General features: G+C 38.4%; 1 protein-coding gene across 1 annotated transcript; it reads left to right on the top strand.

The window, feature by feature from the left end:
• Positions 1-5,822: 5,822 nt before the first annotated feature.
• MMP3 (matrix metallopeptidase 3) lies at positions 5,823-14,097 on the top strand. Its single transcript, XM_011984406.1, has 10 exons — positions 5,823-6,184; positions 6,711-6,955; positions 7,048-7,196; positions 7,350-7,475; positions 9,325-9,489; positions 9,652-9,796; positions 10,661-10,794; positions 11,197-11,356; positions 12,506-12,609; positions 13,670-14,097. Exons 1-10 carry the CDS (start codon positions 6,080-6,082, stop codon positions 13,768-13,770), a joined length of 1,434 nt encoding a protein of 477 aa, XP_011839796.1. The 5' UTR covers positions 5,823-6,079; the 3' UTR covers positions 13,771-14,097.
• The last annotated feature ends 8,634 nt before the right edge of the window (positions 14,098-22,731 follow it).

Below are 22,731 nucleotides of genomic sequence, written 5' to 3'. Positions count from 1 at the left end.
GCCACATAAAAGCCATTGTCATTCCTAAAGAATTTAAGTGATAGATTTCAACATTTTTACAACTCATGTGGAGTGATCTGAGTCATTATGCTTTTATAAATGAAAAATGACTGAGACATCACGTGCAGAAATTACCTGTGCCTAATTTCTTTTCTTTTTTTTTTTCTAGATGGCTTTATGTTGCCTAATCCCTTTTCTATTCTAATTCTCCTTCCAACTAGAATGTTTGAAAGTTTCTATTACAAATAGGCATAAAAATCAGAATACATAGTCTGACTTCAACTATAAAAAGCTATGTGATACGAAAAAGTGCTCAACATCATTGATTATCAGAGAAATGCAAATCAAAACTACAATGAGATATCATGTTACCCTAGTAAAAATGACTTTTCTTCCAAAAAAAAAACAGGCAATAACAAATTCTGGCAAGGATGTGGAGAAACAGGAACCCTCGTACTCTCTTGGTGAGGATGTAAATTAGTACAACCACCACGGAGAACAATATGGAAATTTCTTGAAAAACTAAAAATAGACCTACTATATAATCCAGAAATTCCACTACTGAATATTTATCTAAAGGAAATGAAATCAACATGTCAAAGAGATATCTACACTTCCATGTTGACTGCAGCACTATTCACAATAGCCAAGAATTGGAAGCAACCTGTGTCCATCAACAGATGAATTGATAAAGAAAATATAGTACATATACACAGTAGAGTTCCATTCGACCATGAAAAAGAATGAGATCTGTCATTTGAAACAACATTGATGGAATTGGAGGACATTACATTAAGTGAAATAAGCAAAGCACAGAAAGACAAACTTCACGTTTTCACTTATTTGTGGGAGCTAAAAATTAAAACAGTTAAACTCATGGAGATAGAGAGTAGAATGATGGTTACCGGTGGCTGGGAAGGGCAGTTGGGGGTGGTGGGAGTGGGTATGGATAATGAACACAAAAATACAGTTAGAATAAGTATTATCTAGTATTTGATAGCACAACAGGGTGACTACAGTCAACAGTAATTATTGTACATTTTAAAATAACTAAAATAATAAATTAGAATGTTTGTAACACAAAGAAATGATTGATGCTGGAGGTGATGAATACCCCCATTTACCCCAATGTGATTGCTACACATTGCATACCAGTATCGAAATATTTTATTGCTAGGCAGGGTGGCTCATGTCTGTAATCCTAGCACTTTGGGGGCCAAGGTGGGCAAATCACTCAAGCCCAGGAATTCGAGACCAGTCTGAGCAACATGGCCCTATAATTCAGATGGAATAAGTTGCCTTATTAGTACTTCTGTCTAGCTAGTGAAATTCAAAATTGTGGAAAATGTAGATGAAATTTTATAAGCTCCCATGATCAGCATGATGTGAAAAAGAATACACAGGCATAAAAAAAATTAGAGGAAGTACATAGTTAATAGTGTTAGTAGTGTTTTCTCTTTGGGTCAAGACTATAAATGATTTATTTTCTTCTTTGTACTTTTTATATATTCTAAATTTTATATAATAAACATTTAACATTTTATTTAAGTATGTAAAATGTATTTAAAATGTTTTGTAGAAACTAGTGTATTAGTTTGTTTTCACACTGCTGATAAAGACATCCTAGAGACTGGGAAGAAAAAGAGGTTTAATATGGACTTACAGTTCCACGTGGCTGGGAAAGCCTCGCAATCATGGCAGAAGGTAAGGAAGAGCAAGTCATGTCTTACATGGAAGGCAGCAGGCAAAAAAAGCGCTTGTGCAGGGAAACTACCTCATTTTAAACCATCAGATCTCATGAGACTCATTCACTATCATGGGAACAGCACAGGGAAGACCCACCCCCATAATTCAATCATCCCCCACCAGGTTCTTCCCACAATATATGGGAATTGTTGGAGTTAAAATTCAAGGTGAGATTTGGTTGGGGACACAGCCAGACCATATTACACGGCTTTCCACCAACAATGGAATAAACTCTAAGCACCTTAGCTACAGACTAATAGTTTTCTATGACTGGACACCAACCTATCTTTTCACAACTTTGTTTTTTTATTTTTCATTATTACCCTTCACATACCTTTTATTTCAATAAAAAGTAACTCTTTGACATTTTCCATATAGACTCTTTCTTGACTCTGCATACTTGTATACTCTGTTACTGAATTTTCCTCCATTTCCACACTTGTTCTTAGCCAAAAGGCCAAGAAGCAATTTTTCCTCCATTTCCAGATCATTCCAGGCTCACTTTATCTGCTACTTTATCTATGAGTTTTTTCTAAAGGAAACACCTAAAGTAAGCAAGCACCTTCTGCTTAATTCCTGTACAACTTTTTACTTTTTTTTTTTTTTTTTTTGAGACAGGGTCTTTTTTCTTTTTTTTTTTTTTTTTTTGAGACAGGGTCTTGCTCTCTTGCCCAGGTTGGAGTGCAGTGGTACCATCACAGCTCACTTCCAGGGCTCCAGTGAGCCTCCTGCCTCAGTTTCCCAAATAGCTGAGACTACAGATGTGCACTACAAGTGGCTATTTTCATTTTTTTGTGCAGCTGAGGTCTCCCTATGTTGCCTAGACGGGTCTTGAACTTCTGGGCTCAAGCGATCCTCCTATCTCAGCCTCCCAAAGTGCTGGTATTATAGGCAGGAGCCACCACACCAGACCTATTTCTTATAGAATTAATTATATAGGGGATTCTCTCCTTGGCTAGGTTATATTCCCTCCCTCCCTCCATCCTTCCCTCCCTCCATCCCTGCTTCGTTTGCTCCTCCCTCCTTCCTTCCTTCCTTCCTTCCTTCCTTCCTTCCTTCCTTCCTCTCGCTCCTTCCCTTTCTTCCTTTCTTCTTTCTTTCCTGCTTTTAAATAGCTAATTTGGTCAGGTTTTTTTTTGTTTTATTAAAATTTTCTAAATTTTATCTTCAAATCTACACTCTAAGTTTGGGTATTCTGGAGCCCTTGAGACTCACACACTTGATAAATGAATGTATAGTTGAAATAATGTTTATATCAGTTATCAGCTAGAAGTCTGAAGGATCCTGCACAATCATGTCTGATTAGTCATGGAGAAGTGTGACAAATAGGAAGACAAATGTGAAAAGTTATGAGATAGAATGTTACCTGGATTCACTGCCAGTTTTTAAATCCAAGGATTAGATTGAATGTAAATTTAATTCTAAGCCTCTGATCCCTGGGAGTTCAGATTTATAAAACTAGCCATTATCTGACCCTTGTATTTATTTAATCATATAACAAATGATTGTTCTGTGGAACAGTCATTTTCATTTCTTGCTGGAAATGCCCACTTTTTTTCCTCCTGGTATTCAGTTCCTCCTTCTACACCTGGAGTGTTTGCTCTCTTCCTCCCCTCACTTCCTCTTCCTCCCCACTTCTCTTCTCCCTCCTTCTCCCTCCCTTCCTTCTTACACTCAGTTGCTCTTTAATTTTACCTATTCCTTCTTATTACTCCATTGGTTTTTAAAACGTACTCTACAAAATGCAATTTGACTGTCTCATGCACGGTTAGAAAACTCCTGGTTCTACAAGATTAGTTTGAGTGTTCTGCAGACATATGAATGAGGACTTCAATTATATATTAGAGAGACTTTAGATGATAACTTGATCTTTCTTGTGGAAATACAACTTTTTAAAAATTTAGTTTTTAGAATATTTAGTATATATGACATGTAGAATCTGCAAATCTAGAAACGTCTGCATGATTTGTGGATTTTCTGACTTTTAATTTACCTGTTTGACATTTGCTGTGAGCCTTTCAGTCATAACTAATATATTATTTAGTTCTCTAAGTAATTTTTGGTTACCTACTACATATCAGATACCATGCTAAGTATTAGGAATACAGAATCAAATGAGGCATGGTCCATACCCTCAAGTAGCTTACATTAGAAGGAGAGAGACAGATAAACCATTTCACTACAGCACAGTGTGGAAAATACAGTAGCAGAGGCAGGTACAAGGTACCATTGAACAATAATTAATGACTTTTCCTGGGACTTGGGAAGTATCTTCCAGGGATGTCACTGAAGCTGTTTTAAAATATGGCAAACTTGTGTATTTAGTTCAGTAACAGCACAGCCCATTTTGCCAATCACATCTTAACAGTTGGAAAAGCAAACATATTATCTATCAGGCTTTCTTCTAAACTTTAAATATGTTTTATGTAAGTTATAACTCCAGAGAAAATTTACAAAGGATACACCTTAATCTAGAAGGAATTAGAGCTGCCACAGCTCCTATGCTTTTAACCTCTTAGTATTTTATCTGTTGGCCTCCACTGTTTCTTCCTGGAATTCACATCACTACCACCACTCTGTTCTCCTTGTCCTTATGTCAGTGTGGCCAAATACTTTCCCTTTATTTCAATCAGGACAAGACACGTTTTTTGCTGTTGTTGTTGTTTTTCCCCCCCTCAAAGGAATAGAGAACCATAGAATATTAGTCTTAAAATGTCTTTAGGCCAGGTTCAGTGACCCATGTCTGTAATCCTAGCACTTTGAGAGATTGAGGCAGGAGAATCACTTGAGCCCAGAGTTCAAAACCAGACTGGGCAACATAGTGAGACCTCTGTCTCTATTTTTCAAATAAAATTTGAAAAATCTTTAGACAGAATCTAGTCTAAAAATGAAGGCTTAAGTGTGATGTATAGCCCCCTCCCAAGTAGGGTATCACCTGTGTGGGCCTCTTCAGACATAGGGATCTTAATACCACAGAGAAATCCCTTTAAATTTGTTGGGTAAAATCTCTCCAATGTTTATTAAGAAATACACAAAAAATAAAGCAAAGAAGAAAATGCAAAAGAGATGTAAATGAGAGAAAGAAAAATGGGCACTTATTAAAGGTCTAATAAGTGCACATTTGTATCCATCATTCTACTGAGTTGTTACTCCTCAGATGCTCTTCCCTTTAGCAAACTAATAAGCAAGTCAGCAAAGAAAGAAAGAACAAACAAAATGTAGTGATCAGGGACACGTCGGGGAGATGGATGGTGGCAGGTGGCCAAAGGACCACGAAAGTTTTACAGAATGTCTTCCTCTGAATATGTTGAGTCTTGCATTCAAGCATTTATTATATACCAATAATGTGAGCAACATTTTACTTGACAAAGAAACAGAAAAGAAAGAAAGGAAGAAAACAGAAGAGCACGAGGAGAGAATTTAGAATGGATTCTGTTCTTCAACTTCAAAGCATCTGCTAATTTGAATTTAGGGGGGAGGGGAAAAGATTGAAAGAGAATAAGACACGTGTAGAAGACAAGGACAGAGAGAATTTCAGTCCAGTGAGCAATGTAACTCATTTCAATTCTACAACTATTTATGGAGCAGCTACATGGGCCCATCACCCTTTAATAAATTGAGTACAGAATTAAAACCACCCAAAGGGAATATACTTCCTTCTTTTTCACAGACCCTCTTTGTTCTATTCTGCCCATGAGGTTTTCCTCCTCAAGAACCAGCAAATCCAGTCACAATCAATAACAACCATTACAAATCAGTTTCAAAAAAATAAATCACCCCTTCTAAATTTCTTCTAGATATTATCTTCTATGTTTTGAGTATAACTGTATATAGTATAGACTATAGCTATAGATGTACACTTTCCACTTACATCTTTTCTTTGCTTTTATAATGTCTTTCTTAAAACTCCTTTTAGAAGTTCTGCACAATTCTGACTTTTACCAAGTCAGCCTACTTCTTCTCTCAAAAACACAAACATAAATTGTCTGGAGAACTCCAGTCAATTTTTCCAGAGGGGGAAAAAAAAATGCTTCAGTTTTCTCCTCTACCAAGACAGGAAGCACTTCCTGGAGATTAATCATTATGCTGCCTTGCAAAATTGGGAAGGTTAAGAGAAATTAGTAAAGTAGGTTGTATCATCCTACTTGGAATTTGGAATTTTTGGAAATGGTCCTGCTGCCATTTGGATGAAAGCAAGGATGAGTCAAGCTGCGGATGATCCAAACAAACACTGTCACTCTTTAAAAGCTGGGCTCCCGAGGGTGGACCTGCACGGAGGCAGGCAAGAAAGCAAGGCATAGAGACAACATAGAGCTAAGTAAAGCCGGTGGAAATGAAGAGTCTTCCCATCCTACTGTTGCTGTGTGTGGCACTTTGCTCAGCCTATCCGTTGGATGGAGCTGCAAGGGATGAGGACACCAGCATGAACTTTGTTCAGGTAATTAACACTAACTGACCTGGCCAGGTGGGGAACTTCCACAGTAAGCTCAAACCATTCTGTGTGTCTTAAAACCCACATAGAATGCTTGAGCGTACTGTGTAGGAACAGGTCAAGAATAGAGAGTTACAGAGTGTTGGAAGTGGAAACGGTCTCATTATCACACCATTTGGGCTTCTCCTCTTATGTAGGAAGAAACAAAGGCCAGAAAGGTTAGGTGTTTTCTTAAGATCACACAACACCATACGAGTAGCAGCACTGGGGCTTAAGGCACATGAATAACAAGTGGAGAGTGGATGAACCGTATCTTACTTTGGAACATCTTCAGTTTTTTTTAAATGCAACGTAATTTTAGCTAAATATTTATGTTGCTAGTATCGTATTATAAAACTTGGTATTATTTCAGCAAACTAGAGAAATACTCCAAATAGTTTAAGAAAAGTGAGCAACTGCAAAAACTTACTATAAATAGAGAGTTATAGTAAAATTTGTAAGAATGACCTAAAAACTATACTTATTCTGTTAGCAATATCTAGAAAACTACTACGACCTTGAAAAAGATGTGAAACAGTTTGTTAGAAGAAAGGACAGTGGTCCTGTTGTTAAAAAAATCCGAGAAATGCAGAAGTTCCTTGGGTTAGAGGTGACAGGGAAGCTGGACTCTGACACTCTGGAGGTGATGCGTAAGCCCAGGTGTGGAGTTCCTGACGTTGGTCACTTCACGACGTTTCCTGGCATCCCGAAGTGGAGGAAAACCCACCTTACATACAGGTAATGGTTCAGAGAGGTTTTCACATGAGATTAGAATTTTATAAACTATGTCATAGGAGAAAATAGTATCCTCTTCAATTTTTCTCCTACAGGATTGTGAATTATACACGAGATTTGCCAGAAGATGCTATTGATTCTGCCATTGAGAAAGCTGTGAAAGTCTGGGAAGAGGTGACTCCACTCACATTCTCCAGGCTGTATGAAGGAGAGGCTGATATAATGATCTCTTTCGCAGTCAGAGGTACAAAAAAAAAAAAACAAAAACAAAAAACGCAAAACACAAAATAAAACCAAACAAAAATGTATCCATTCATCTATCTGTTGTTATTATACTGGAAAAGGCCCAAAAGGGATCCTCATTACCTATCTTTCCAATAATTTTTTTTCCTACTAGAACATGGAGACTTTTACCCTTTTGATGGACCTGGAAATGTTTTGGCTCATGCCTATGCCCCTGGGCCAGGGATTAATGGAGATGCCCACTTTGACGATGATGAACAATGGACAAAAGATACAACAGGTTAGTTACACATCTCTCAGAATGATTTTGGCATTAATTTTTTTATATGTAGAAACCTCTTAGTAACCAAGAAAGCTCAAGAAAAGAGATGTTCTGGATTTTCCAGTGGATCAGAGATCAGCAGAATATATTTTTGTTTTAATTATTATTGAAAATATTTTCAGATGCTTTAACAGTTTTCCTACATTGGTAAGCACAATATAGGAAATATCATTAAGTATTTCTTTAATGACTGTGGATCTTTGTGATCTAGGGTAACCATTATTAAGAAAAATTTATCCTATCGAAATGCAAACATTCAAGGGATAGCATATTGCACTGAATCTACACTTAAATGTGCTCTTGATGTTGCTTATGTAATTTCCTCTATTTACTTCTTTACTCTTCAAACCAGAAATCAGAATTAAATTTCAGAAACTGAGATTCTTTTTTTTTTTTTTTTCCTGGCTGAGGCATTATTTTAGTACTTTTAGGTTAAAAGAATTTTTATGGGCTTGTTCTGAAGGAAAAGACTAACTCCCAAATACAATGTTCAAACTGTTTTGGCAGAAGAATGTTTCTCAGTTCATAACTGTATATTTTGGGGAATGACATCCAAAGTTTTCAAAAAAACCAGCTAAAACAATTAACACTGCTTCTAAAAACATAGAAAAACAATACTATGTCCGAGGTTTAGCTGGGATTTACAATGAAAATGTAAACCTCTGTAGGACGTACAAATGTGAGTTTAGTCCTGGATAAAATTCTTGATTTGGTTGAGTTAACGAATTCTTGTAAAGAAATCTTCCTGCAAACTCTCAAATGAGATTGTTCCTAGCATTACAAGTTATACAAGTAATACTAGCAAAAGTAATGTAGATTTACTTACCGTATTGATCATAATTACCCAGTGCCTCCCAATTTTAGCATTATGGATGTCTTTAAAAATATGAAGGAAGACCGGGCACGGTGGCTCACACCCTGTAATTCCAGCACTTTGGGAGGCCGAGGTGGGTGGATGACGAGGTCAGGAGATCGAGACCATCCTGGCTAACACAGTGAAACCCCATCTCCACTAAAAATACAAAAAATTAGCCAGGCATGCTGACGGGCGCCTGTAGTCCCAGCAACTTGGGAGGCTGAGGCAGGGGAACGGCTGAACCCGGGAGGCGGAGCTTGCAGTGACCCGAGATGGCGCCCCTGCACTCCAGCCCGGAGTGCAGACTCTGTCTCAAAAAAAAAAAAAAAAAAAAAAAAAAGAAGGAAAAAATTTTGAATAAAACCAGTGTTTATGTATTCTTATGTATTCTAAATCTGTTTTGTGACAAATGTTAGGCATGAGTGGGCGTACTGTGTTTTAAACCAATTTTGCAAATTCTATGACATGTATCATTATTCATGTTTTTAGTCTCAATATGTACTTCATGATGATGAGACTGAGACATTATGAATTAAGATGAATATAGTTTCCTTTAACTGAGACTACAAATGGCAAATGTAAATATATTAAAACAGTGTTTAGCTTTGCATTGACAAATGAAGGTAAATATTTGATATGCTAAACAAATGGGTTCATTCCATTCCTGAGTACAAGAAAAGGGGCCTGGTTCTTCTGGAGTTAATATGCTTGTGAGGCTGGGGGTGGGTTCGGGGGGATCAATCTCAACGATTGATTTCAGGTATGAGTTTTAAAATACACTTAGCTTTCCCTTAAGTGTGTAATTAGTCAATTGTTCAGTTAACCAACAAACAAGGTGTAAAAAGCCCTGTGTGGTTCCAAGAAGCAAAAATCAATACAATGCACAGCAGACCTGTGTAATGTACATGTATTTAAAAAATAAGTAACTATTGTTTTTGATTTCTTAAATAGGGATCAATTTATTCCTCGTTGCTGCTCATGAACTTGGCCATTCCCTGGGTCTCTTTCACTCAGCCAACACTGAAGCTTTGATGTACCCACTCTACCACTCACTCACAGACCTGACTCGGTTCCGCCTGTCTCAAGATGATATAAATGGCATTCAGTCCCTCTATGGTGAGTGACGCTGGGAAAAGTAGCCATTGTGGTTTTGCAACGATGGTCTTCAGAAGAGCTGTCAAATGCTACATTTAGCTGAAAGCACCGTGAGAATGTTTGGAAAGCACACAAACGGGCATATATTGAAACGTATCACATTTCCCCTAATGTTCCCTTTAGGACCTCCCCCTGGATCCCCTGAGAACCCCCTGGTACCCACGGACCCTGTCCCTCCAGCAGCTGGGATACCAGCCACGTGCGATCCTGCCTTGTCTTTTGATGCCGTCAGCACTCTGCGGGGAGAAATCCTGTTCTTTAAAGACAGGTCAGACTGAAAAATTATATTTTCCTATCATTTTGGTCTACAATGCTTAGAAAGGAAAACACACAGAAATTTGATAGAGATTTTTAAACATTTAAAACAAAAACGTTTCTTCTGAGCTTGGAATCATTTAGATCTGGTGCTGCCTTTTCCCACATTTTCCTAAAATTGCCAGATTCATATTTGAAGGCTCAGGCTGATCTGGTTCCTGTCTTCTAATTGCCATTTCCAAATGTGTTAAGTCGCGGTTACTTTCCAAAAGGCGTGAGTAGATCTCTAGAATAATACTTTTATTTTTACTTCCTTTAAAAATGACATCAGGATCAACATTACATTTAATCAAGTAATTTACCTACTGATGGATCAATACGCACATGACAAACATTCAAACAGCACAAATGAGAAGAAAATTAAAAACTTTAGTTCCCAGTTCCCCCTATATTCATCCAGAGTCAAGACTTTCTGTGCATCCTTCGAGAATCTTTCTACATGTATATAAGAATATATTTATACAGCACATGCATGTATACACACACTGCCCAGCTTTTGGAAGAGGGTATAGCATATGCACTGTTTTGCACACATTGCAGGTAGTTAAAGCTTATGCTGGGCTAATTCATCTGCATGATAGAATAATTTTTCTTTCATAGAAGACATTACTCTGGAAACCTATGACAGGAGACTCACTGCAGTCTTCTGAAGAAAAAGGAAAGAAACTTTCTAATGGCAATATACCTGATTTCTATCTGTCATCCAGCCTAGAAGATGAGAGAATGGGGGAAGTTGCATGAGGCAAGATGGTGAGGAAAATATTCTAAAGGTGAAAGACTGTTTTTCAATTTACATTTCTTTTTACATATATTTTAGGCACTTTTGGCGCAAATCCCTCAGGAAGCTTGAGCCTGACTTGTACTTGATCTCTTCATTTTGGCCGTCTCTGCCTTCAGGCATGGATGCCGCATATGAAGTTACTAGCAAGGATCTTGTTTTCATTTTTAAAGGTAATTATTACATCATCATTTGTTTAACTTGCTAAAATAAACCCTCTCATAAGAAATTGAACAACACTTTCCTTTTCCCTGCTACATCAAGTACTGGCTAGTACAGTAGTCAAAGGTAATGAAGAAATAACCAGGGCTGATATGATTGTATTTATATTTTATAGATGATAAAAATAAAGACAGGAAGATAAATTACCCAGAGTTGTAAATTCTCTCATTTGACCTTGGTTTATTCGTTCAGTCTGCAAATTTTTGTGAACAGCCCACTGTGAGTTGGTGACTAAATCTAAAATTTGGGCTACTTCTTTACCATGAAAATCAAAGATGCTAAAGTGTATTTCTAAAGCTAAAGGGCTTAACTGTTATAATTCAATATGACTCTGAATTATTTATATTTAACAGGAAATCAGTTCTGGGCCATCAGAGGAAATGAGGTACAAGCTGGATACCCAAAAGTCATCCACACCCTAGGTTTCCCTGCAACTGTAAGGAAAATCGATGCAGCCTTTTCTGATAAGGAAAAGAAGAAAACATATTTCTTTGTAGAGGACAAATATTGGAGGTGAGATGCAAAAGAAATGACTTTGCGTGGAGCCTAATTAGTGACATTAGTTTCTTTTTCTAAGGAAATCCCTCACCCCAACCTTAGGCCTGCTTCTCTCTTAGTAGGAAGGATGGGACTTCAGACAACTGTGGGAAAGTTCTTATTTTAAAACAGCAGCACCTTAAGCTCTCCTGCTTTGAGTCCCAAATGCAGTTGGCTGGTGCTTCCCTTAGTGCTGTTGCCCCAACTGCCTGAAGCCCCCTCTTCTCTCCTCAACCTATTCAAATCCTGCCCATCCTTCAAGTCCTGGCTCAAGTCTTATCACCTCCATGCAGCTTTCCCTCATGGACTTTAGACCCGTTGGGAAAATGTTCTGAGAATCCAGACCACCATTTAGCATTTCCTTCCCATTGTCTTATAGTTTGGCTCACTGTCTCTCTGTGTTTGTTACTGTCTCATTGTGCGTTTGTCTTGTCTTCCTAACACTACTCTATGATATCCAAGGGCTACCTCTAACCTCACCCATTTGTTACCTCTGCCTGATAATGATGGCACATTTAAGAGATGATGATGAGCAATAGCAGTCCAGTTTATGGATACAACCCAGCACTCGCAGACAGGTTGATTCCTGGGTCATTTGCCCAGACTTTGAGACATCGAGGTCGACCATCTGATATCCAGCCAATGGGCTAAAAACACACATACTGTGCTTTGCTTCTAATCCTAATCTCTTTTCCCGGGAGGCCACCATAGGAGACTTAGATGTGCAGGGTGGGGAGGGCAGGTCTATATGGGCCAATTGTGGTAGGGAGTTAAAATTGCACTTTAGATGTTGATTCAATTCACTTTATATATATGTTCACACTTTCATGTCTTTGTGACAGAAAGATGATTAAGATTCTTTCTGTCCAGGCTTAAGAAATATGATGACAAACAGCAGGTGCTACATACAGCAGGATGCTGCCCCTGTTCTGGATGGAGACATGGCTTTAAGAACTCTTTGCAGTACGATTAAAGTCACATATTTCTACAGTCCCAAATATGCTTAGCGTTTATTTGCAGTACTTACAAAGTTTAGTAAAATTCCACATTAAACCTACCATGATCTAAGGTGTTTGGTAACATGGCCTGTATGGAACACTGAGCTGTTTCTTTTACTCGGTACAGATTTGATGAGAAGAGAAATTCCATGGAGCCAGGCTTTCCCAAGCAAATAGCTGAAGACTTTCCAGGAATTGACTCAAAGATTGATGCTGTTTTTGAAGAATTTGGTAAGAGGATACTTACTGTGTTGGCCATGGAGCACTTGAAACATCTATGATATCAGAGACAACAGGAGCATTGAAACTTTTTAATAACAAGTGTTTTTTAAGACCAGTTCCCTCCCCAAAATTTTGATTTGCCTACATTTGTACTCATTATAGAACTACTTCACAAAATAACTTGTTTGGAACCATAAAGATAATTAACAAATCTTGCTGCTTTATCTTATACGTGCATATAAAACCGTGCATGTAAAATCAAAGTGTTCCAGCATCACTTACTCACATCTCGAGCTAACATGTGAAGTCAAGCTTGAATTTCAGATTACCATGTTAGCATAAAAATCCCATCAAATGGTGTGGCCAGATTTAATATTGGTTAGCTGGCCTTCTCCTCCACCCCATCTTATTGCTGCTACTAATTCCCAGGGAGATTTTTTTCTGTCTTTCCTGAGTTGTCAGTCATTGCCCATGCCGGTCATTTGCAAATACTTACCTTTCCATTGCCCAGAGTTTACTCAAGGTAAGTAAGTAGAGGCTGATGATCTTTATTGAAAGGTAACCTGATCACCATGTTTGCAGAGTACTAAAGGGTTCTCTGCTGTTTTGAAATAGTTGCTGTGCTTCCTAGGCTGCAATGCAGGAAAAAGGGAGGAGGATTTTTGGGGAAGAAAGAAATAGGTGATTAGAGTTTCCAGGCAAGTGGAGAATTTATCTGATCGGAAGCAGAATAACCTTGTAACCTGGAACCTGGCTTTGTTGTTAGAGTGAGCTGGCATGGAGTGCTGGCTCCATCCTTCCTTGCTGAGTAACCTTGAGCAAGCATCGGAATCTGTCTAAACCTCAACTTGTTCAACCTGTAAATGGAGTTAGACATACAATCTCATAGGGTTTTTGCAGAAATAAATGAAAATAAATTCATGTAACAAGCTTGGCATAGTCCCTGACATAAAGTAAAACTCTATAAACACTTTCTATTTTTAGTTCTCTATGATTCTGAGTTTTGTATATTGTCAAATGTCTTTATTTGGAAAAAATGTCTTACTATTTCCCTTGTCTGTATTTGAAGGATTTTTTTATTTCTTCACTGGATCTTCACAATTGGAGTTTGACCCAAATGCAAAGAAAGTGACACACACTTTGAAGAGTAACAGCTGGCTTAATTGTTGAGAGAGATATGTAGAAGGCACCATATGGGAACTTTAAATGAAGCTGATAATTCTTCACCTAAGTCTCTGTGAATTGAAATGGTTTGTTTTCTCCTGCCTGTGCTGTGACTCAAGTCATACTCAAGGGAACTTGAGCGTGAACTCTGTATCTTGCCGGTCATCTTTACATTATTACAGGGCATTCAAATGAACTGCTGCTTAGCTTGCACCTTGTCATGTGGAGTGATCTTTCCCAAGAGAAGGGGAAGCAGTCATGTGCAATAGACAAGTGACTGTATCTATGTAGACTATTTGCTTATTTAATAAAGATTATTTGTCAGTTATTTTATCTTATTGTTGTCTTTGTTTGTTTCAAGGGCAAGTTGTTCTCACAATTTGGGCACATTATGGGCTGAGCATGATCAGTCAGTAGACTAGAGTCTCCACGGCTTGGCGTTCACAATGGGTTCCAGAACTGCAGAGAATCTACAACTTGCCCTCCTCATGAACCCTGCAAATGGGATGCTTATTTCTACCATCTAGACATTTGATGTGTCCTGACATACTTAAGGCAAAAAATCGAGAGGGATCGTGACATTGTAGAGCAGGCTCTAGGAAAAACTGTGAAGGGAATCCTGTGCTCATAGCAAATTGCCTCATTTGCACACCTTATTTTACGGGATGAGGAAATCAAACTTGTTTTTGATCTTTTCCTTTTACTTATAAATTCCCTCAGTACAGGTCCCTCCTCTGACCTAGCAAGCAAACTTCCTCATATCTACCCTATTCACACGTTAAAATATACTCTTGTACTCATTTTGTATCTGCCTGTGCCTGGAGGTAAATGCCCATTGGCAAATGACGATTCTAACATTCGTTTATCATCCATAACTAATGTCTCTAGCACAATGCCTGGTACATGATAAGAGCTCATTCCCTTTTTAACTTATCCATTCATCTGAAAGTAATTTACAAATCATATTCCATGTGCCAGACATTATGCTAGGTTGCAGGCATAAGAACCTGAAAATAATGGACACAACCCCCTGCCCTCATTGAGATTATAATCCAGCAGAAGGAATCCATGCAGATAACCACAAATATAAATATGCAATTGTAAATTTCATAAGAGTTACAAAGGGAAAAAATAAAAGGAGGATCTACTTTGAACCAGACAGTTTTAGAAGAACTTTTGAGGGAATGGCATTGAAGAATGTTTTGAAAGGGAGTGTGGAGACTAAGTGGGGAGATGATGGCTTGGACCACATGAGCACACTGGAGAGTTAGGGATGAGAGTAGAATATATAGATATGAGATAGATAACAGGACTCAGTGATGGATTAGATATGCAGTTTGATAGAAAAGGAAATGTTCAGAGTAATTCCTAGGTAGCTTGCTTGAGCATAAGAGCTGATGGTGATGGCATTTACTGAGATGGGGAAACACTTGGAGAGAAGAAGGTTTGTGAAAGAAGGGCAAGAGTTGGGATGAATTTTTTATGTTTGCCCATTTTTGAAATGTGTTAGAGAAATTCAAGCACCTATGAGCTAAAGGCATCTGAAATGCAAAAGAGAGGAGATATATATATATATATGTACACATATATACATATATACGCACACATATATATGAAACATATATGTATATGGAAGGTTTCAACATTGAGGTTATTCTTAAAGCCAGAAGTATAGGAAAGATCATATGCAGAGAGTTTAAGATAAAGCTAATGAATAGCAACATTTGGTCAAAATTTACAGGATTTCTTTATTTTTAAAATTACCTCATTTTATTTATTTCTAATAGGTAATACCTTAGCCACAACACGAAATCCAAAAGTTAAAAGACATTATGCAATATAAACAATTTTCCTCCCACCCCTGTTTCCAACATCTAACTCCTTTTCTCAGAGGTAACCAAGCAGATCTTTCTTGAATCCTTCCAGAGCTATCTTATGCATACCAAGCATAATACAATCTTTCAAAATAAAAATGCTACCATGCAAAGTTACACTGCCTTGCTCTTTGATTTCTTTCACTTAACAGACCTTGGCAGCTATTCCACATTAGTACACGTAGAATTGCTTTATTCAATCTTTTTTTTTTCTTTAGGTGCACCCAATACCAAGAATACAATACAAAAGGCCCAAATACAATGAAAAAACACATTTGTCCATTGACACCAATGATAATGCTCTTTTAGCACATGCCTGCTGAATGGAATGGGGATTTAATAAAGTTCACTCCTGAAAAAAATAACCCAGTGAATCTCACCACAGCCAACATCCTTAAGCAATCTGGTTGTGAAATGAACGTTTATAATGCTTCAAACAGCTTAAACCTGAAGTTTGATACCACATCTTCATGTTTGCTCAGTTCTCCATAAGATTATCTACAGTATTTACAACCATTCAAAGGCAAACATTAAAACCACATTCATTTAAGACTCAACAATTCCCATAAATACGTACAGTTATTATGCATCAATAAAAAAGAATCAAGTAATATAGCGCCTCAAACTAAATGGTTAAATATATGAACTACTTATACTGACAACTAATATTTGATTTTGTGTGACTATTTAAGGTTGGTTTTTAGCAAATAATCCCTTTAAAGGCAAAATTCGCCTCATTTGAGTTTTGACCCAGCAGTTCAACAATGATGAAGTCCACAGTCTTTTTTTTTTTTTTGAGAGGGAGTCTCGCTATGTTGCCCAGGCTGGAGTGCAGTGGCCGGATCTCAGCTCACTGCAAGTTCCGCCTCCCGGGTTCATGCCATTCTCCTGCCTCAACCTCTCGAGTAGCTGGGACTACAGGTGCCCGCCACCTCGCCCGGTTAGTTTTTTGTATTTTTTTAGTAGAGACGGGGTTTCACCGTGTTAGCCAAGATGGTCTCCATCTCTCGACCTCGTGATCTGCCCGTCTCGGCCTCCCAAAGTGCTGGGATTACAGGCTTGAGCCACCGCGCCCAGCCCGAAGTCCACAGTCTTACTGGCAAAACCAATATGTTGAAAAGTCCTCATTTAACGTCTGGATAAGTTCTTGGAAACTATGATTTTAAGCAAAGGGATGCATAAGGAAACCATTTTTCCCATAGGCTAATTGATATAAAGAAGAGTTAAATTTCTATGGCATATTTCTAAGTCACAAAAACATTACCAAACTTCTAAATAAAGACCAAAACACTTCTAAATAGTAAACACTGTAGGCCCAGCATGGTGGCTGACGCCTGTAATCTCAGCACTTCGGGAGGCCAAGACGGGCAGATCACTTGAGGTCAGGAGTTCAAGACAAGCCTGGCCAACATGGTGAAACCCTGTCTCTACTAAAGACACAAAAATTAGCAAGACATGGTGGCATATACCTGTAATCCCAGATACTCAGGAGGCTGAGGCAGGAAAATCGCTTGAACCAGGGAGGCAGAGGCTGCAGTGAGCCGAGATCGTGCCACTGCACTCCAGCCTAGGTGACAAAGTGAGACTCCGTCTCAAAAAAAAAAAAAAACAAAAAAACAAAGTAAACATTGAAATAAATGTGAGTTATGCATACATTTAAGAAAAATTAATAAAAAACAAGTAAGATAATTATTTACCCTCTTGTTCCAGGTCAGAGTGTCGAGTGGCTGGAGCCCATCCAGGCAGCTCAGGCCAGCCCTGGATAGGACTCCATTCCATCATCACAGGACACGCTCACACCCACTCACACTCGCCAGACTGCGACCATGTGAGCCTCACGGGCACAGCTGTGGGATGTGGGAGGAAACCAAGTACCCAGAGAAAATCCGCACAGACACAGGGAGAACTTGAAAACGCCCCACAGACCTCGGCCCTGACCGGAAATTGATTTTTTTTTTCTCTTTGACGTCATAACTAACCCATGTTATTTGAGGACCTGCTGTTTAGAGTTTCTTTTTTTTTTTTTTTTTTGAGACGGAGTCTCGCTCTGTCGCCCAGGCTGGAGTGCAGTGGCCGGATCTCAGCTCACTGCAAGCTCCGCCTCCCGGGTTTATGCCATTCTCCTGCCTCAGCCTCCCGGGTAGCTGGGACTACAGGCACCCGCCACCTCGCCAGGCTAGTTTTTTGTATTTTTTAGTAGAGACGGGGTTTCACCGGATTAGCCAGGATGGTCTCGATCTCCTGACCTCGTGATCCGCCCATCTCGGCCTCCCAAAGTGCTGGGATTACAGGCTTGAGCGACCGGCCTAGAGTTTCTAAGTCACTATGCTCCAGGGTAAGAGTAATGCATAGTCCATTTTCCATTTTACTGGAATTTATGTTCAATTCATGATTTAAAGCCTCCAAGTTTTCATTTCTCCAAACTGTCCTAAGACATTGTTTGCCTTAGGACCTTGTTTCTCCCTCTATTTTCTTCAAACAGAAACATTTCTCAAGTATCTACATGTTCCCAAAGAGGAATTCTTCAGAGGTGGCCGCTTCTTTGGGATAGTGCAAGTCTACCAGGCCTCTGAAGCAAGAGGAATGGGGAGGGAAAGAACTGAAGTGCAAGGTTCATTGGTAAGTTTCACATTAGCCATTAGGAGCTGCGGAGTATAAGAATGCACACATATGTTTACTGCAGCACTATTCACAATAGCAAAGACTTGGAACCAACCCAAATGTCCATCAATGATAGACTGCATTAAGAAAATGTGGCACATATACACCATGGAATACTATGCAGCCATAAAAAAGGATGAGTTCATGTCATTTGTAGGAACATGGATGCAGCTGGAAACCATCATTCTCAGCAAACTATTGCAAGGACAAAAAAAAACAAACACCACATGTTCTCACTCATAGGTGAGAATTGAACAATGAGAACACTTGGACACAGGAAGGGGAACATCACACACCGGGGCCTGCCGTGGGGTGCAGGGAGGAAGGAGGGATAGCATTAGGAGATATAGTAAATGACGAGTTAATGGGTGCAGCACACCAACATGGCACCTGTATATATATATATATGTAACAAGCCTGCACGTTGTGCACATGTACCCTAGAACTGAAAGTATAATAATAAAAAAAAAAAAGTGGCTTTTTTCTTTCCTCTCAAAAAGTCTGAGTGTTGGTGTAGAAACGAGTACTTGGCTGTCCCCTCAGGGACTTTCTAGTAGTGAGACTGTCAGGGAAACATTGACTGAGAATATGACTGGAGAGTTTACCTACCAGGCGTAAACTTCCAAGCACTCTATTCATTTTGGGCTTGTTTCAGTTTGTCTTCAGTCAGGGCCAGATCACCTTTCATTTTTAGGAAAACAAGTTGATGACTCGGTCAACCATTGTTGATCCGGCTATGCTGGGCCACTAGATTTGCTGGAGGTACTAAATTCGGGTAGGGCGCCCTCGCATATCCTGCCTCTTGTCTGCTAGTCGCATCGCAAGGATGTTTTCCCCGCGCAGACTCTTGCTGCTGTTGCTTTAGTTTTCACTGAGGTTAAGGTCAGCGTTCTTGCCTCCAACGTTTGCGCATGTGTTTCATACTGTTTCCATTTTAGAATTCATTCATCTCAGACCATCTGTTTGAAGTCTGTTTCCCCTTTGGGGAAGAGGGTTTTTTCTTGGTCATCTTGAATTGGAAGAGTCGCCTCCCAGATGCGGCCGTGGTGACCCACCGCCAGCCCCACCAGGGAGGAAAGGAGAGGGGGCAGGTCGCCAGCGGAGCCGAATTCGTCGTACCTCGCCCTGGCTCTTCCCCGGAGTCTGGCGCCCCTCCGCGGCCACGGGACTCTGCGAGCTCCTGCTTACTGCACCAGCTGCGCTCAAAGGAAGAAATACGGTAGCTTATTCAGTCCCCTCTTGGTGATTGAATAAATACATTTATACATTAAATAAATGCAAAAACCAAAGAAATAAAATGTTAAAATAACAAAAACATTAATGTGAAATAAGTGTAAATATTAAAAGAAAATAATTGTATAACATTTGAATATACTTATGTATTATATTTAAAATTAAAATATATTTAAGATAAAAATAGTAAAACATAACTCAAATAAAATTGTGTGCATCAGTAGATTATTTTCAGTATTCAGTGTATCAGTAGCTTATTTTTTAATATTTTGCTATGATATCCAATGCTACAATGAATATCCTCAAGCACACTTGCATATTGGATGGAAAGTCTAATCTCCAAAGACTGAGCAGAGATAGAGGAGCTGGAAAACTATTTGTTAGATTCTCCAACATGAGGGTCACTGACGCTCTTTACAACAACAGCGTTGGTGAAGTGACAGAGCTGAATTCTGATTGAAGCTGATAGAAAAGTTAGCAAGTTAGGGTGCTTTTGGCTATAGGTAGCAGAAAATCTCAACTGATTTAAAAATAAGGAATTTTCCGGTTCATATTAATTAGAAGTACACCACTAAGGCAGGTTTTAGTTTCGGCACGATCAGAGTTCTGGCTCCATCACTTTGCTGTTATCTTCATTCTGTCCTTGTGTCAGTTTTGCCATGAGGCTGGCTTTCCTCACGGCAGCAACACAGCTATGTTGTTTAGTGTCCAGGCAACACATCTTCTTAAATCACTACCTTCAAATGTGAAAGGATAGTTCTGAGTTTGGACTGTCCTCCTGTTTGGACCATCCCTTATCATATGGTCATCCTAGACCAATCACCATGGCAAAGAGGATCAGTCGATTTCACTGCAGTCATGTTTTTGTTATACAGTGAGGTGAAGGAAAGACATTGAGTCACCAATCTCCGTCCATCTACTACAAAGAGAAAGTGGAATGCGAGAAAGTTGAAATAACAGATGCAAATATTTCTTAGGAGACACTGTGCTGAGAAGGAGGTGGAAAATATTTTCTCTGTGCTATCAGACCTGATTCATAGTTCTTACGCATGTCTTAACTGTTAGGCTGGTGGTTGATCACAATAATGCAGAAATATAAGTTTAGAGTAATTCAGTAGCATTGTCATAATCACATAGTAAGTACATAGCCAGGATCCAATTTCATATCCTTCTAGATTCAAAGATCATGTTCTTATTTTGTCTAGGGACCCAGACAGTAAATCAGCCTGGCTGCATTATCTTTTTAGTTTTGACTCCATTCTGAACTAGGGGTTCTGCAGTGTCATACCGCATGACCACATTGGGGCTGGTTCTTCCGCAATTCTTTAGTTTAATATCCCCACAGCCCAAGGGCCAGGGTTCTTTTGAGTCTGATATCTAGACCTGCTAAGTTTCTGTGTGCTGTCCTAAATTGTAATGAAAAATGGAGAACCTCACACCAGCTACTCGTGAATTTCCCCAAGCAGTCTTGTTCCAGAAATGTCGGTTTGTTCCAGGTATGTATTTTTGTGCTAACAAGCCTGTCACCTGAATTTGGCACCGACCAGAGGCTAAGCCCCAGGGACCAGACATGTAGCCCATGTCAGGACGAGAACAACCCTAATGGTGACTGATGCTGAATCCCAGAATGATATTTGATAGCTGGCTCAATTCCTCTTGCTTCAGGCAGGTTTATTGGAGTACATTTGCATTTACAGAAAATCATGCAGTGACACTAGACTAGGGGAGGAACATTAGACTGGGGGCAGGGGAGGAAAGCAGAAGCTGGGAATCTGGTTTGGACTCAGCAATAAACCAACAGAAATATGGGTTTGACACAAATGAGAACATAAAAGATAAAGTACAGAATCTCATCAGTTAGCGAGCAGATGGGTTAAAATGGCAGAAGCATTTAAGAAGCCTATTATCACAAATCAAGCAATATGGAGATGAGCCGTGATCCTATTGTGAAGGAGCACAGTGGGAAGAGCGCATTGAAGCTACTCAGATCTGGCAGGAATAACCTGTGAAAACAGTTTTCTCTAAAATTGAAAATGTTGGCAGGGCTTAATTATGAGAAAGTGTCCAACTTGCTAACCTGGGATTTGGGTAGAATCATCCTGGAAGCAGCACAAGTATCCTTTGCCTTGATTTACAATCACTGATAATAATCTGTGTGTAAAACTTCAGTGGCTGTAGTGGACCTAAAATAGTAATTATCTTTTCTTTGGTTGGGAGCAAATTAGCTACTTCTGGAAGGAATATATGTACGTACATTTTATATAATGCATATTATACATAATGTATGTAATGTATATTGTACATAATATATTATATTATACAATGTAATCTAATATATGAAAATCTATTACATTATGCATAATGTATATTATACATAATGTACACAATGTATATTATGCACAATGTACATAATGCTTATACAATGTATATGATATAATGTATATATACTATATAACATTTATGTGTATTACATATTTATACAATGTAGATCATATATAATGTATGTTATGTATAATATATATTTAATAGAGAGAGAATGAATACAAGTGAGACTTTTGTTTAAGGAATGTTATTATGCTGTGTTATGTTTTGTAGTCACTGCTATTTTGAATGTTTTCTGTTTTTAAGATGTTTGAAAAGTGTATGAGAATTTGAGTTAAGTGAGTCAATTGATTGATTTATTAGATTACTAAGCATTACTTAAGTGTTTAGAAGTATCTAGCTTGTTGGGTTTTAAGTCTGCATAATAGATTTGCATTATCTGAAAAAATTAGCTACATTAAAAGTGTAATTATGATTTGAAGTGTTGATGAAAATATTACTTATGAATTCAAATAACATTAAAAGATTAAGGATAATTTATTATTTTTACTGCACAAATCAATAAATATTAATCAAAGCTAGTGAAAATGATGGTACTTTTTTATACAAATACACTAGATTAATAAACAGAATAACAAGATTAGAAAGCTGAACTTAAAATATTAAGAAAACTTAGGATTTAGCTCTTTAATAAATGGAATATTATTATAATAAAAGTAAAACTCTAAGTATTAATAGGCATGCAAGAAAAGGCCCCCTTAGACATTAGCAAACCCAACGGAAAGGCTAACGTATATTACTATCGCTATCTTAACACAGAAGGGAAACAAATACTTTATATATACTATCTCATTTAATTCTCACCTATGAAGAAGAT

The sequence above is a fragment of the Mandrillus leucophaeus genome, unplaced genomic scaffold (assembly GCF_000951045.1).
Source record: "Mandrillus leucophaeus isolate KB7577 unplaced genomic scaffold, Mleu.le_1.0 Scaffold267, whole genome shotgun sequence".
In the NCBI taxonomy this organism is placed as follows: Eukaryota; Metazoa; Chordata; class Mammalia; order Primates; family Cercopithecidae; genus Mandrillus; species Mandrillus leucophaeus.
This window is presented reverse-complemented; position numbering and strand designations above follow the sequence as displayed.